This window comes from Scyliorhinus torazame, chromosome 2, assembly GCF_047496885.1.
Source record: "Scyliorhinus torazame isolate Kashiwa2021f chromosome 2, sScyTor2.1, whole genome shotgun sequence".
Lineage (NCBI taxonomy): Eukaryota > Metazoa > Chordata > Chondrichthyes > Carcharhiniformes > Scyliorhinidae > Scyliorhinus > Scyliorhinus torazame.
The window spans coordinates 266802476-266818194 of NC_092708.1; the positions used below are offsets into that span (position 1 = coordinate 266802476).

Sequence of the window (15719 nt, forward strand, 5' to 3'; positions counted from 1 at the left end):
ACAGTAACTTCATTTGAAGCCTACTTGTGACAATAAACGATTTTCATTTCTTCATTTAAGCATGTGGTTACAAGGAGAAGCACTGGAATAAAAACGGATAAGACCCTGTGAATTATTACCGTTTGTACAAGGATTGTTGATACAGCGGTCCACTTTCTGCTCACAATTTAAGCCAGTAAAACCCAGGGGGCAGCTACAGATGTAAGGGGTCCCCTGTGATCTCTTGAAGCAGGAGCCACCATTGAAACAGGGGGAATCAGCGCAGGTCAGAATGCTGTCCTCACAGTGTTGTCCAATAAAGCCAGGTAAACAAGAACAGCTGTAACCATCGTCCAATTCCTGCAACAAAAGGGCCACTGCATTAGAAATAAATCACTTATTTCCAAGGGAAGGTGATTAAAGTTACACTCACTTTTGAGTCTCTCTGCCTGCAACATGGAATCATGGAATGCTTACGACACTGAAGGAGATCATTCAGCTCATTGTACATACCTCTCTACAAGAGCTCATCCTGCTCCTTTGCCCTTTCCCTGTAGCCCTGCAATTATGTTTATCCAGTCCTTATCAAATTCCCTTTTTGTAAGGCACAATTGTGTCTGCCTCCACCCCGCTCAAATGCAGTGCATTCAAGAGCCTAATCACCCAGCACACAAAAAAGGTTTCCCCTCGTCGCCATTGCTTCTTCTGTCATTCACCTTAAACCCGAGTCCTCTAATTGTTAATCTTTCCACCATCAGGACCAGTTTCTCTCTATCTAGTCTGACCAGACCCCCTTCATGGTTTTGAAGACCTCTACCAAATCACCTATCAACCTTCAAAACTCCAAGGAGGACAACTCCAGCTTCTCCAATCTATCCTTGTAACTGAAGTCTCTCATTCCTGGAATCATCCTAATAAATCTTTTCTGCAGCCACTCTGAAGCATTCAAATCCTGCCCAATGCATAGTGCCCAGAATTGGATGCAATACTCCAGTTGAGGCTGAACCAGAGTTTTATAAACGTTCATACATAGAAACGTACATAGAAAATAGAAGCAGGAGTAAGCCATTTGGCACTACGAGCCTGCTCCACCAGTCATTATGATCATCAAGTTCAATACCCTGATCCCACCTTCCCCCATGTCCCTTGATCCCTTTAGCCCCAAGAGCAATATCTAATTCCTTCTTGAAATTACACAATGTTTTGGCCTCAACTACTTTCTGTGGTAATGAATTCCACAGATTCACCACTCTCTAGGTGAAGACATTTCTCCTCACCTCATTCCTAAAAGGTTTACCTCTTATCCTCAAACTATGACCCCTAATTTTGGACTCCCCGACTATCAGGAACATTCTTTCTGAATCTACCCTATCTAATCATGTTAGAATTTTGTAAGTTTCTGTGAGATCCCCGCTCACTCTTCTAAACTTCAGTGAATATAATCCTAACCAATTTAGGATTATATTCTCTCTCCTCGTATGACAGTCCTGCTATCCCAGGAATCAGTCTGGTAAACCTTCGCTGGATTCCCTCCATAGCAAGAGCATCCTTCCTCAGATAAAGACACCAAAACTGCACACAATACTCCAGGTACAGCCTCACCAATGCCATGTACAATTGTAGTAAAAAAAAAAATCATAATCTTCATGTTTTTGTAATCTATGCTTCTATTTATAAAGCCCAGGATTTCATGATGAAATAATCCTCCAGGAAAATAGATAACTTGGGCAGCCGCTGGGACTTAATAGGAATCTCTCTCCCTCATGGAAATATCTCCTCTTATTGTCCATGTGGAGTCATTCTCCCTGTGTCCGTATGTTTGTTCCACAACTCAAAGATGTGCAACGTAGGTGGATTGATCACGCTAAATTGCCCCTTAATTGGAAAATGTTTTAAAATACATTTTAAAAATGGGACCCTCTCTCAACTCCCTGAGGGGACCCTCCCTCAACTCCCTGAGGGGACCCTCCCTCAACTCCCCAAGAGGACCCTCCCTCAACTCCCTGAGGGGACCCTCCCTCAACTCCCTGAGGGGACCTGCTCTCAACTCCCCGAGGGGACCCTCCCTCAACTCCCCGAGGGGACCTGCTCTCAACTCCCTGAGGGGACCCTCCCTCAACTCCCTGAGGGGACCCTCTCTCAACTCCCTTCGGGGACCCTCCCTCAACTCCCTGAGGGGACCCTACCTCAACTCCCTGAGGGGATCCTCCCTTAACTCCCTGAGGGGGGACCTTCTCTCAACTCCCTGAGGGGGCCCTCCCTCAACTCCCTGAGGGGACCCTCTCTCAACTCCCCGAGGGGACCCTCTCTCAACTCCCCGAGGGGACCCTCTCTCAACTCCCCGAGGGGACCCTCTCTGAACTCCCCGACGGGACCCTCTCTCAACTCCCCTAGGGGACCCTCTCTCAACTCCCTGAGGGGACCCTCTCTCAACTCCCGAGGGGACCCTCCCTCAACTCCCCGAGGGGACCCTCCCTCAACTCCCTGAGGGGACCCTCTCTCAACTCCCTGAGGGGACCCTCTCTCAACTCCCCGAGAGGACCCTCTCTCAACTCCCCTAGGGACCCTCTCTCAACTCCCTGAGGGGACCCTCTCTCAACTCCCCGAGGGGACCCTCTCTCAACTCCCCGAGGGGACCCTCCTCAACTCCCCGAGGGGACCCTCTCTCAATTCCCTGAGGGGACCCTCTCTCAACTCCCTGAGGGGGCCCTCTCTCAACTCCCTGAGGGGGCTCTCTCTCAACTCCCTGAGGGGACCCTCTCTCAACTCCCTGAGGGGACCCTCTCTCAACTCCCTGAGGGGGCCCTCTCTCAACTCCCTGAGGGGGCCCTCTCTCAACTCCCTGAGGGGGCCCTCTCTCAACTCCCTGAGGGGGCCCTCTCTCAACTCCCCGAGGGGACCCCCTCTCAACTCCCTGGGGGGGGGGACCCGCTCTCAACTCCCTGAGGGGACCCTCCCTCCTCTCTGATGGGAACCTCTCCTTCCTTTTTGAAAAAAATTTAGAGTCTCCAATTATTTTGTCCCAATTAAGGGGCAATTTAGCAATCCACCTAACCTGCTCATCTTTGGGTGGTGGTGTGAGACCTACGCAGACACAGGAAGAATATGCAAACTCCTCACGGACAGTGACCCAGGGCCAGGATCAAACCCGGGCCCTCGGCACCACGAGGCAGCAGTGCTAACCACTGGGCCCCCCGGAATCTCTCCTCCCGATGGAATTCTCTGTACCCTGATGAGAATTTCTGCTCCCTGATGGGAATTTCTGCTTCCTGGCTGGATGAAGACATCACTGTGTTCCCCGTGGTGATGGTGAGGAGCATGAGGCTGGCTGAATCTAAGCGGAGGTGGGGTATGGGTTGTGCCTTACCATGCAGGTTCCCCCGTTGCTGCAAGGGCCACTGTCACATTTGCGAATGGCCGATTGGCAGTTTTTGCCAGTGTAGCCGGGCTGACAGGTACAGGTGTAACTGCCCTGGCCTGTGTTGCTGCAGGTTGCGTTGTTCAGACATGGCTTGTTGTGGGTGCAGTAGTTGAGATCTATGTGCAAAGAGGAGAGGGAAAGAGAAAAAGGTTAGTCACATTTCGCAAGCAACACAAAGCAGACCCCAGAACCCCTTCCTCCGAGATTGCTCAACCACACCCCCTCTCTAAAATAACCAGACAAGGTGACCAATCGGAATAGCACAGGTTGTGGGGTGAAGGGATGGAATGAGAGTTTATTCCATGCTCAGGGGAGGGGTGGAACGCTGTGGGAAGAAGAGGGATGAGGGTCTTTCCCCACAATGGCTTATTCTTTATTCACTCGTTTGCCTTGGATGCAACTACCAGGGTGAGGCAGTGGGATCCTACTGGTTAGCTGTGTAATCTGGTATGTAGGAACATGGGAATTAAGAGCAGAGAAGGCAATTCAGCTCTTTGAGCCTGCTCCACCATTCAATCAGATCATGGCTGATCTCTTCCTGGTCTCAAATCCACCTCCCTACCTGCTCCCCATATCCCTTTTACCCGTTTTAAAAATCAGAAATATATCTGTCTCCTTCTTGAAACCATTTAATGCCTCGGACTATGGGACAGCGAGTTCCACAAATTCACCACACTCTGCAAGAAGTAGTTCCTCCTTATCTCAGTTTTCAATCTACCGCCTCTCAAGTTATATCTGTCACCTCTCATTCTAGATAGATTTCGCTACCAGGGCAACATTTGGTCTATGTTTACTTTATCAATCCCTCTTCATACTTCACACCTTGATCAGATCCCTTCTCATTCTTCTAAACTCCGGTGAGTAAAAGCCCAAACTGTTTAATCTCTCCTCATGCGTCAGCCCTTTTGTCCCCGGAATCAATCTGGTGAATCTCCTCTGAATTGTCTCCATTGCCTCCACACCCTTCCTTAAATAAGGAGACCAAAACTGGACACAATACTCCAGATGTGGTCTCATCAATACCCTGTACAATTGCAACGATACTTCTCTACTTTTATACTCCAGTCCTTTTGCAATGAATGCTAAAATTCCATGTGCATTTTTAAATTACATGTTGTACCTGCATCCCGACATTTTGTGATTCATGAACAAAGACTCCCAGATCCCTCTGCTCAGACGCTTTTAAAATCTGCTTTCCATTTAGATAATAATTTGCTTTTCTATTTTTTTGACCAAAATGGATAACCTCATGCTCATCTCCATTGAACTCCATCTGCCGAGTCCACTGGTGGTGGCCACGTTGAAGATCTGGAGCAGTTTTGGGAGCGGGTTGGGGAGGCTGCCGAATAGGGGGAAATCGGGGGTTTTGGTCGGGGAGGATGTATGCGAGGTTTTGGGGATGGGAAGAGAGGGGGATTAAGGAAATGAAGGATTTGTTTCTCGGAGTGCGATTTGTGAGTTTGGAGGAGCTGGAGTTTGGGCTGGCACGGGGCGAAAACTTATGTATACGAAGGTGCTGGACTTTGTGAGAATGGTTTTCCTGACCTTCCTGATAGCACCTAACTCCCCGCTGTTGGACGCGGTGCTGTCAGTGGGGGGTTTGGAGAGGGGTGGTTATCTCGGCAATTTATGGGAGGATCATGGAGGAGGACGGGGTGTCCATGGTGAAGTGGGAAGAGGAGTCGGGGGTGGTGCTGGAGGAGGGTCTGTGGTGTGAGGTGCTGTGGAGGGTAAGTGCCTCGACTTTGTGTGCCAGGCTTTGGCTGATGCAGCTGAAGGTAGTGTACAGGGCGCACCTCACAAAGTCTAGGATGAGCCGGCTGTTTGAGGGGGTGATGGATGTCTGTGAGCAATGTGAGGGGGGTCCTATGTATCATGTGCATAAGTTTTGGTCCTGCCCAAAGCTGGAAAGGTTCTGGTGAACGGTGCTCAGCATCATCTCAGGGATCGTACCTGTGGACGTGGAGCCAGGCCCCCTAGAGGCCATATTCGGATTGTTGGACCGGCCGGAGCTGCAGGTGGGAGCGGGGGTGGGTGTTTTGGCCTTCGCCTCGCTGATTGCTCGTGGACAGGTCTTGTTGGGGTGGAGGTCAGCTTCTCCAATCTGTGCCTTGGTCTGGCGGGGGGACCTGCTGGAGTTTCTGACCCTGGAGAAGGTGAAGTTTGCTCTAAGGGAGTGAGTGATGGGCTTTACTGTTGGGGTTTGTTTATCATGCACTTTTGTGAGTTGGTTACCATTGACTGTTGGGGGGGGGGGGGGAGTGGGGTTGGGTTTTTTTGTGGGGTTGTTTTGTGTTATAAAACTGTTGAAAATTTGTTGAATAAAAATACTTTAAAAAAATTAAACTTCCTCTCCCAAATTTTGGCCCCTTTGGCTTCTTTTCCCACCTATTTTAGTATCATCCACAAATGTTGCTATGTTACACTCTCCCTGCTTGCAGATCATTTATTGTGAACAATCGAGGTCCGAGCACTGACCCCTGCGGCGCCCGCTAGTTACAGTTTGCCACATACAGTACTTGATGCATTCACTCATCACATCCAGTGATTGGCACTGGAAAATGCCGTCCGTCCAATTAGACACAGCCCCAGGGGAAGTGTATAAAGTATCTGGGTCTCAACCGCTCCAGACTCAACTAACCATCAAACACTGCCAGAGTTTCAGAGGGGTTTAACAAGGGATTTATTTTAACAGACTTTGTGGAATGTGTTCCATAAAGAGCTTGGAAGAGAGAAAACTTGATGGATTTCCTGCAGATCTGACACATACACTCACCCTGGTTACAGAAGAGGCCACCCCATCCTTCCTTACAGGTGCATTGAAAAGGCTGTTGACATGTCCCATGTAGACATCCTGGATAGTGCATGCAGTCATCACATAAAGGCCCCTGCCATCCAAAGTGACACCTTGAGAGAGAGAGAGGGAGAGATAAAGGCACAAAATTAATCATCCTGCGGATCTTGACAAGGAACATGAAACTCGGAAACACGGACATACCATACGGTGGGCACAATGGTTAGCACTGCTGTCTCACACGCCAGGAACCCGGGTTCAATTCCGGCCTTGGGTGACTGAGTGGAGTTTGCACGTTAGAATCAGAGAATCACTACAGTGCAGAAGGAGGCCATTTGGCCCATCGAGTCTGCACCGACCCTCTGAAAGAGCACCCTATCTAGGCCCACGCCCCCACCCTATCCCAGTAGCCTCACCTAACCTTTTTGGACACTAAGGGGTAATTTAGCATGACCAATCCACCTAACCTGCACATCTTTGGACATTCCCCCTATGTCTGCGGAGTTTCTTCCGGGTGCTCCGATTTCTTCCCACAGTCCAAAGATATGCGGGTTATGTGGATTGGCTATGCTAAAAGTGCCTTGCAGTGTCCAGGGATATGCAGGTTAAGTTACAGGGTTACGAGAATGGGGTGATGTGAACAGGGGAGTGTGTTTGGGTAGAGTGCGTTTTCAGAGGATCGGTGCAGACTCGATGGGCCGAACGGCCTCCTCCGGCACTATAGGGATTCTATGAAACCCCCTCCTCAGATAATATACCAACAACGCCATATCACTTTGATGGGTGGGGTGGGATAGACTGCAATGGGTGAGTAGGAGTCGGAAAACACGAGTCAGTATAAGGTCTGGTAAGAGGAGGGTGGGTGGATTGGTGTGGGGTGCAGAGAGAAGGGTTGAGGCTTTGTTGTGGCAGGAAGATTGTAGTGGAGTAAGGTGGGGCAGAGCGAGGCGAGGTTGGAAAGCAGTGATAGCATGGAGCAACAATAATAGTGAGAAATTCAGAAGAAATAAGTACATCTGCTCAGATCTGGTGCTAATAAAATGTGATGTGTGCTGCTGGGTGATGCTGAGGGATGTCAGATCAATGTGGCTGGATTACAAGCCTATACCTCCTGCCTATCAGTAACTTACTTGCACTCGTCAGGTCGGTCACAGTATCCGTGCTCTGTGCTGCACCCGGCCCGGCAAATCGCTGCAGGGATACAAGACAGAGTCAGAATACAAAGGCATTGTAAATCTGACAAAACTCCAGACTGATCTCAGAGTACCAATCTTCTGTGCCAGTATTAACAGCAGTGCCAGTAATAACAAGAATAATAATACTGCCTTGTACCAGTAATTCCCTCCAGTGCTAGGATGCACACCTCTTCCTCTTTCCTCTCTTTCCCCCTATTTTCAGTAGTAATCACCCCAGTGACAGTGCCATTAAAATGACCCCTAGCCTCTTGTGACCTGCCATAATTTCCCAGAACAGGTACATCTGGACAGTACCAAGAGGAACCCTCAGTGACACCCAGAACCCACAGTGCTGGGATGTACATGGCTCCCTTTGCACTCATGCTCCCTACAGATCCCCCCCCCCCCTTTCGCTACCTCCCTTTCCATTGCCTTTCCCTCTTTCTTCCTTTCATCCTTCCCTCCTCTCTCCCTCCCGGGGCCAGTATGGTTGTTGGGTGCCTCTCGCCTTACGTTGTGTGCAGTACTCATTCTCCCAGCCAGCCATGCAGAGCCGTTGCCCCTCCTGACCGCAGGTGTAGTGTCCGAAGGTGTCGTTCCTGGGCCGGCAGTAGTCGGAGCATCCCTCGCCGTAATAATGGTGGCTGCAGACCACCCGGTATGAGTAGTGTAGTTGGGTGTGTTCCCTGCGGAGGACATCCTGGGACCAGGCCATACCCACAGGCTGGTGTCTCTGGATGGCAAAGCGGCTGATCAGCATCTCAGGGCTGGTGACATCTGTGCACAACAACAGCCCAGGTTAACATGGGGCAAGAGGGTGAGTGTATAAGACAAGAAACTACAGGCACACCACGTAGTACTCTAAAAGTGTTTTTAGCAAAACAAGGGCAGTCATTCCCCTTTATCACATCCTCCCAAAGCCCTTTCCCTTGTGCTGCACTTGCATTTCCCATCACTTCTATTAAAGGCAGAGGCTAATGTTCAAAATGGGCACTGGGTTACTGCCAGTGACAGGAAGGTTCATGAACTAACCGGAGATCCGACACTGGTTAAGTGTTCAGAAGGAACAGTCTCAATTCAGTGTCTGTCTGTGTGGATCCACGTTTGCGTATCAGGCAGCCGGGAATGGGAGACTGGTGCTGGGATGTGGATCTGGAACAAGGGGACTGGAATGGAGGTGATGGGCACACAGGAGGGGGGACAGGCTGATGGGAGGAAGCAGACAGGAAGAATGAACTGGGGCGTGTGTGTGTGGGGGAAGTGGGCACTGGCAGAGGGGGACAGGAGGGGTGGTAGTCAGCAGCAGGGAAATGGGAGGTGGGGACAGTTATCCAACTCTATCCAGGCCAATTCCCACCCTAACGTGCATTGCAAAACCAATATATATATTTTTCTGAAAATATTTTTTGGAATTTTGCATTTAACATCAAAACTTTGCAGAACAATATAGAAACAATAATAGTAACCAAAATGATAACAACACCAATGCAGGTACCACATGCTGCCTCTGTGTTAGTGACAGTACTATCATTTCCTACATTCTTTACATCAAAACCAATTATATTGCAGTTAATGTACAGCTCATGGTCAGGGGGAATACAGACAGAAAATTAATTCCTCAAAAAGCCGAATAATCTGCAGTTTGGGCTGCAAAAAATACGTAACATTTCCAGATCAAATCCGTTGTCATCATCACAGATTGTTCTTTGATTCCAAGACTGTTAGAGACACAAAGCGATGGGGATAAACAGCCTGTGTCTGAGGTGCACGTAGGTCCCAGAATGATGGAAAGAATCTGTTCCTGGAGTACTGAACACAGAGTGATATAGACATACAGATTCCAGAGTGATAAAGATAAACTGATCCCGGAGTTATGGCGATTAACCAAACCCACACTGATGCTGGTAACCGACCCCAGAGTGACATGATTCCAGAAGGCATTTGTTGAAGCCCCGCATAAGAAAGGCTGTTGGCTAAAGTTGAAGCTCGTGGAATTGAAGGCAAATTATTGACCTGGTTCAGAAGTTGGCTGAGTGACAGCAGAAAGAGAATTGAGATAATGGCTGGATGTGACTAGTGGTGTTCTGCGAGGATGTGTGTTGGGGCCCCAACTATGCACCAGGATATTTATCAATGACCTAAAGAAGGGTTAGAGAGTCACATAGCCAAGATTGCAAAAAGATAGACAAAGGCTTCATGTGATGTAGATCAGTGATTCCCAAACTGCTTTGGTTAAAAGACCCCTTTTCAAATGAATTTAGAAGTAACCATGGACCCCATCCATGGAAATGATAATATATAATGTTGATAATATACTGGATGTAAAGAGTGTTTTAATAATCCTTTTCAGAAAAGAACTCATTGAAATGGATATTACAGAGGATCTATGGCACAGGAACAAGTCATTGAACCCAAGCAGGGAGTGGGAACTCTAAGAGAACAGAACATGCGACTGGCCACCACTCATGAACTTACCCTCACCACGGCACACTTGCATTATTTTGTGGATACTATGGGCTGCACCAGGGTATTGATGGAAAATTGCAAAGTGACATTAACAGATTGAGTGAAAGGGTAAAACCATGGCAAATGGACGTCAATGCAGGGTTCATTCACCCTTGACCTAAAAAGGATAGACCAGGGTACTTTCTAATTGGGGAAAAGGTCGAACCAGTGGAGGTCTAAGAGACTGGAGGGCCCACGTGCACTGATCGTTAAAATATCATGAACATGTACCAAAAATAATCAAAAAGGCTAATGAGATGTGAGAGGACTCAAATAAAAGGGGTTGGGAGTCATGTTTCAGCTCTATAAAGCTCTGGTTAGACTACACCTGAAGTGTGATCACTTCTGTGCACCGTACCTTAGGAAGGATATAGTGTTCTTCTAGGGAGTACAGCGGTGATGTGCCAGAATGATACACGAGTTAAATTACGACGAGAGATTACATAAACTAGGATTGTATTTGCTGGCATTTCAAAGATTAAGTAGTAATTTGATCAACATTTTAATGGCATCAAGGGGAACAGATAGGGTAGATATCTGCTTATTGCAGAGCCTAGGACTAAGAACTGGAGCCAGACTTTTCAGGAGTGAAGTTAGGACAAAAACTTCTTCTTGCAAAGAAGTTTCGAACTCTTCCACAAACAGCAATTGGTGCGAGATCAACTGTTAATTTTAAACCTGAGATTGACCAATTTAGTCAAATGTATCAAGGGATATGGGGCAAAAGCAAGGAGACAGTGATAGGTTGCAGATCGGTCTTGGTCCCATTGAAGAATGGGAACAGGCTTGAGGGCCGAATGGCCTCCTGTATCTATGATCCTTGTCAGAAAGATCCAGAGTGGTGCAGGCACGCAGATCCTAGAGTAATCCCAGAGTGATGCAGACACACAGATGCTGAAGTGAGTAATCCCAGAGTGATTGAGCCACACGGATCTTGGGGTGATCCCAGAATGACAGAGATGCACAGATCCCAGACTAGTCCTGCAGTGATCCCTGACTGTTCCAGGAGTGATGGCCCTGAAGGAGTGAAGATACACAGAACCCAGAGTGGCAGGAATACAGAGATCCCAGAATGATAGAAATGCACAGCTCCCGGAGTAATCCTGGAGTGATAGGAAAAAAGAACAGACCCAATCCTGGAGTGATAGAGATGCACAGGTCCAAGAATGATCCACAGATCCGGTAGAGATGGAGACTGACACTCCTGGAGTGATGGGGGACAGATAATCCTGGAATGATGGAGATAATCCCGGAATGATGAGTGTATTTGCATCTTTGAGCCATCACTCTTCTTCCCGAAGAACATGTCAGCCTCCTCCTCCCCCATTCCAATCGATGAAACCCTTCCAAAAAGGGCGGCGTTTATTGTTAAAGGTGTAAAACGCAGGAAAAGGCCGCCTTGACTTCTTGGCAAGGTTTAGTTTTTCTCACCAACCTCCAGCTCGGTTTCCCACGCCAAAAATAAACGAAAGGAAGTTGATTGTGTTGAACAGTCAAAGGCTCTGGGATGCAGAACTGCTAATTCAGCTAATAAATGGAGGTCATAACTTCAAAACCCCTACACCGGGCTCTGCCATTTAACTAAAATAAAAGGTGGGAAGGGGGAATGCAAAAAGCTTTTGTTAAAACTTATGTTTAAAGTAGGTATTTTAATGATGCTCAATGCACAGAAGGCGCGGCTCGCTGCCGCCCCCTCGCGGTGTGAGAAACACGGACACTTACTGGGGCTCGGCAGGTTGGAGGGAGAGTTCCAGGCTTCGATAATCAGAGAGAAAGTTCCCTGTCAAACAGAAGAGATATAAACTAGAGTTAGCAATGATTATTATCTGCATCTGTGTAATAGCAATAGGATTGGTCACTGGAGTGAGCCGGTTCTGAGATTTCCCCAGTTCTGGATACTGGGTCAAGGCTTTTCATTTCTGATCAACTCCCGGGTTCTTCCCCTTTCTGAGAGGGTTGTTCTTGCTGCCTCTGTACTGGGGACAGGTGGAAGGTGCTCCCTTTATCTGTGCATTAGTAACGGGTTAAACATCGCGTGCTTGATGTATCTGTGTTTATCCGTGCCTGTCTCTGTGTTTGGTGCCTCACTCTGCCTGTCTCACTCTGCCTGTCTGTCTCTCTCTTTGCGTCTCTTCGTGTGTCCGTGTCTCGGTTTCTGTGTGCCTGTCTGTGTTTGTGCGTGACTCTGAGCCTGCCTTTGTGTCTTGTGTGTGTGTCTGTGTGTTTGTGTATTTTTTCTGTGTGTGCCTCATGTTCGTCTCTCGGTGAGTCTTGTATGTTCCCCCGTTTATTATCCTGAATCTATCTTTCTGAGGACTCGGTCTCCCTTCCTCTCTCCATCGCTAGTCTTTTCCAGCCGATATTTCCACTCACTCCTCAGCCATGTGACTGATTCTCACACTGAGATTCCGCTGGAATTAATAGGTCAATGCCTTCCCCACATGAAAGAGTAATCACCCCCACCCCCTCCACCTTCACCACCCCACTCCCTCCCTCCCTCCCTCACCCCCCATCACCACCCCATCCCCTCACCCCCCACCTTCACCACCCCATCCCCTCCCTCACCCCTCATCACCACCCCATCCCCTCACCCACCCCTCACCCCCTCCACCTTCACCACCCCACCCCCTCCCTCCCTCACCCCCCATCACCACCCCATCCCCTCACCCCCCACCTTCACCACCCCACCCCCTCCCTCATCACCACCCCATCCCCTCACCCACCCCTCACCCCTCACCTTCACCACCCCACCCCCTCCCTCCCTCACCCCCATCACCACCCCATCCCCTCACCCCCCACCTTCACCACCCCACCCCCTCCCTCACCCCTCATCACCACCCCATCCCTTCACCCACCCCTCACCCTCACCCCCTCCACCTTCACCACCCCACCCCCTCCCTCACCCCCTCCCTCATCCCCATCACCACCCCATCCCCCCATCCCCTCACCCCCCCACCTTCACCACCCCACCCCCTCCCTCATCCCTCATCACCACCCCATCCCCTCACCCACCCCTCACCCTCACCCCTCACCTTCACCACCCCACCCCTCCCTCACCCCCTCACCCCCACCCCCTCACCCCCCACCTTCACCACCCCACCCCTCCCTCACCCCCCATCACCACCCCATTCCCTCACCCACCCCTCACCCTCACCTTCACCACCCCACCCCCTCCCTCACCCCCCCGCCTCCTCACCCACCCCTCACTCCCCACACACCCACCCCCTCACCACCCCAAACCCTCACCCCCCACACACCCCAACCCACTCCACCCTCACCCCCGACCCCTCACCATCCCAAACCCTCACCCCCACACACCCACCCACACCCTCACCCCCCCCCCCCGTCACACCCGCCCCCTCACCACCCCACAGCTCCCCCCCCCCACACACACACCCTCACCCCCAGCCCCACTGCTCTGACTGTGAAGTAAAGCTGCCCTCACCGGCCATTTGAAGGTGAAGTTCAGCCTGACCAGGCTCTGATTGACCCCCACCCTGAATGTGTTGCTGCCCAGTAGCGGGGTCAGCACATTGCCGTAGGTGCAGGGCTCCGGGGAAACCACCTTCTGGAAATGCTTCAGACAAACCCGCAAGAAGGTGCGGCAGGCCGGCACACAGTGACTGCCACTGGCCAGCAAGCCTCTGCCATTCTCAAACTCCTCCATCCTCAACTCGAACGTACCGCTGCCGGAAACCTTACAGAACACAACAAATAACACAAAAAGCAGAGTGAGAGACATGGCAAAATTCAGAGAGGGAGGAGGTTGGCTTGAGGAGGGATAGAGAGAGGGGCTTGAGGGGGTTAGAGAGGGGATTGAGGGGGATAGAGAGGGGATTGAGGGGGATAGAGAGGGGATTGAGGGGGTTAGAGAGAGAGGCTTGAGGGGGTAGAGAGAGGGGCTTGAGGGGGATAGAGAAAGGGGCTTGAGGGGGTTAGAGAGAGGGGCTTGAGGGAGTTAGAGACAGGGGCTTGAGGGGGATAGAGAAAGGGGCTTGAGGGGGTTAGAAAGGCTTGAGGGAGTTAGAGAGAGGGGCTTGAGGGGGGATAGAGAGAGAATGTAGGGAGAGGAGGTTTGAGGGGGGATAGAGAGAAGAGGGGCTTGAGATATATATATAGAGAGAGAGGGGATGATATGGAGAGAGGGGGCAGATGATAGAGAGAGGGGGAAATAGGGAGAGAAAGGGGGATAGATACGGGGAGTCAGGGAGTTAGAGAGAGAGATGGCAGTGAGAGAGAAGAGCTTGAGAGGGGAAAATAAGGAGAGGGGACGAGCAACAGCTGGAGAGAAGGTGATTTAAGATAAAGTAGCCCCCAGCAAGACGAGTATATGGGTGAAGGGTAAAGTGAAGATTTACCTGGGGCACGAGCAGCAGGAAGAACGCGGTGCCAATGCTGTGTAAAGCTGCCATTGCACAGCTCCCCTGGAACAGTGATACTCTGCAAAGCCTCACTATGTTCTCTCTTGTGCCTCTCTGGGTTCCCACAAGGCAGCTTTAGTGTCTCTCTTCTTTAAAAAAAAAACTAGTCAGTTGTATCAGCAAGGATCCGTCTCTTAAACTGGCTTCTCCAAATGCGGTTAGATCCAGGGACGGACAAGTGGCTCTTTCGCAGTCCAGCAGCAAGCGCCAAACCAAGTGTCAATCCGGAGCCAAAATCCTGCTCCCGTTAGGTCCCCCGGAGTGTCTAGGCTGCAGTCTGGGTGTGTGTGTGTGTGTGTATATATGGGACAGGCTGCTTTCAGACACCAGCCTCTCTCTCTCTCGCTGACACTTCTGTGCAGCTGCACAGCCTGAGAGCTCCCTTTAAATAGAGGCTCTGTGAGCCAGGCTGTCAATCACTGGGAAAGGAGCTGGGGGTGGGTGTCCTCCTCTTTTGCATGTATTAGCCAGGCTGTCAATCACTGTCACGGTGCTGTGTGTGCACCTTCCACTTTCTCTTTGACTCTCTATTGTCACCTTGATAAACGTGTTAGCTGCACCCAGGATTGATCGAGAGCACGAGTTTTCTCGGTGGTTAGATCCCAGTGCAAGGAAGCCATACCATTACAGACAACAGCAGCTGCCCCTCCAGCAATGGTCCGGCCAAATACCCAACATTATCCAGCTCACCTTCACACACTAACTCACTGGCAACAGGGACAGGCCACTGCGTTTTCAGCCTTTTGTTTTCTAGGAAGCTTACTTTTGTTTTAATGATGAGTTGGGGGAGTTTTCCTGAAAAAGACCAACACTATTTTATTAAGAATGAAGCTCCAATAATGTTTCATTCCTGGTTCAACCAGTACTGCTTTAACTTGAACACTTGATCTCAAACAGAGTTAGATCTTCCAACTACATTTAGATATTTTGAACCATATCAGCTTCATACAATGCACAATATATGCATTGATGTGGTTGTTAGGTGAATTGGACATTCTGAATTCTCCCTCTGTGTATACGAACAGGCGCCGGATTGTGGCGACTGAGGGATTTTCACAGTAACTTCATTGCAGTGTTAATGTAAGCCTACTTGTGACACTAATAAAAATTATTATTATTAATTTGTTTTGCCTCCTGGAAGTATTTCTGTCTCCACCTCGCAGCAACACCTCTCCCCAACACCTCCCCCCCCCCCCCCCCCCTCAACCTAGACACTCACCTCTGAATCCCAATCCCCCTTAGCCTTCAGCAGTTTATATTTGGATCTGTGAAGAGTAAGCTTGGATTCTGAGGTTGGGCATTGGTACAAATTTGCACCCGAGCCCCTGACAGCATCCTGACCTGTGCTCACTTGAGTAGCAATCCAATCACCATCGAGTCTTCCAGTACCGGCCTCCCCGAACAGGCGCCAGAATGTGGTGACT

At 49.9% G+C, this 15719-nt stretch overlaps 1 protein-coding gene across 1 annotated transcript in view; it reads right to left on the reverse strand.

The window, feature by feature from the left end:
• dll4 (delta-like 4 (Drosophila)) overlaps positions 1-14863 on the reverse strand; it is a 41157-nt gene extending 26294 nt beyond the window's left edge. Inside the window, exons 1-8 of the mRNA XM_072486913.1 lie at positions 14233-14863; positions 13320-13571; positions 11597-11654; positions 7883-8146; positions 7325-7385; positions 6177-6307; positions 3347-3516; positions 120-339 (exon numbers count right to left, since the gene is read on the reverse strand). Coding sequence (XP_072343014.1) covers positions 120-339; positions 3347-3516; positions 6177-6307; positions 7325-7385; positions 7883-8146; positions 11597-11654; positions 13320-13571; positions 14233-14286 — 1210 coding nt within the window. The 5' untranslated portion in view covers positions 14287-14863. The remainder of the gene's footprint in view (positions 1-119; positions 340-3346; positions 3517-6176; positions 6308-7324; positions 7386-7882; positions 8147-11596; positions 11655-13319; positions 13572-14232) is intronic.
• Between the last annotated feature and the right edge of the window lie 856 nt (positions 14864-15719).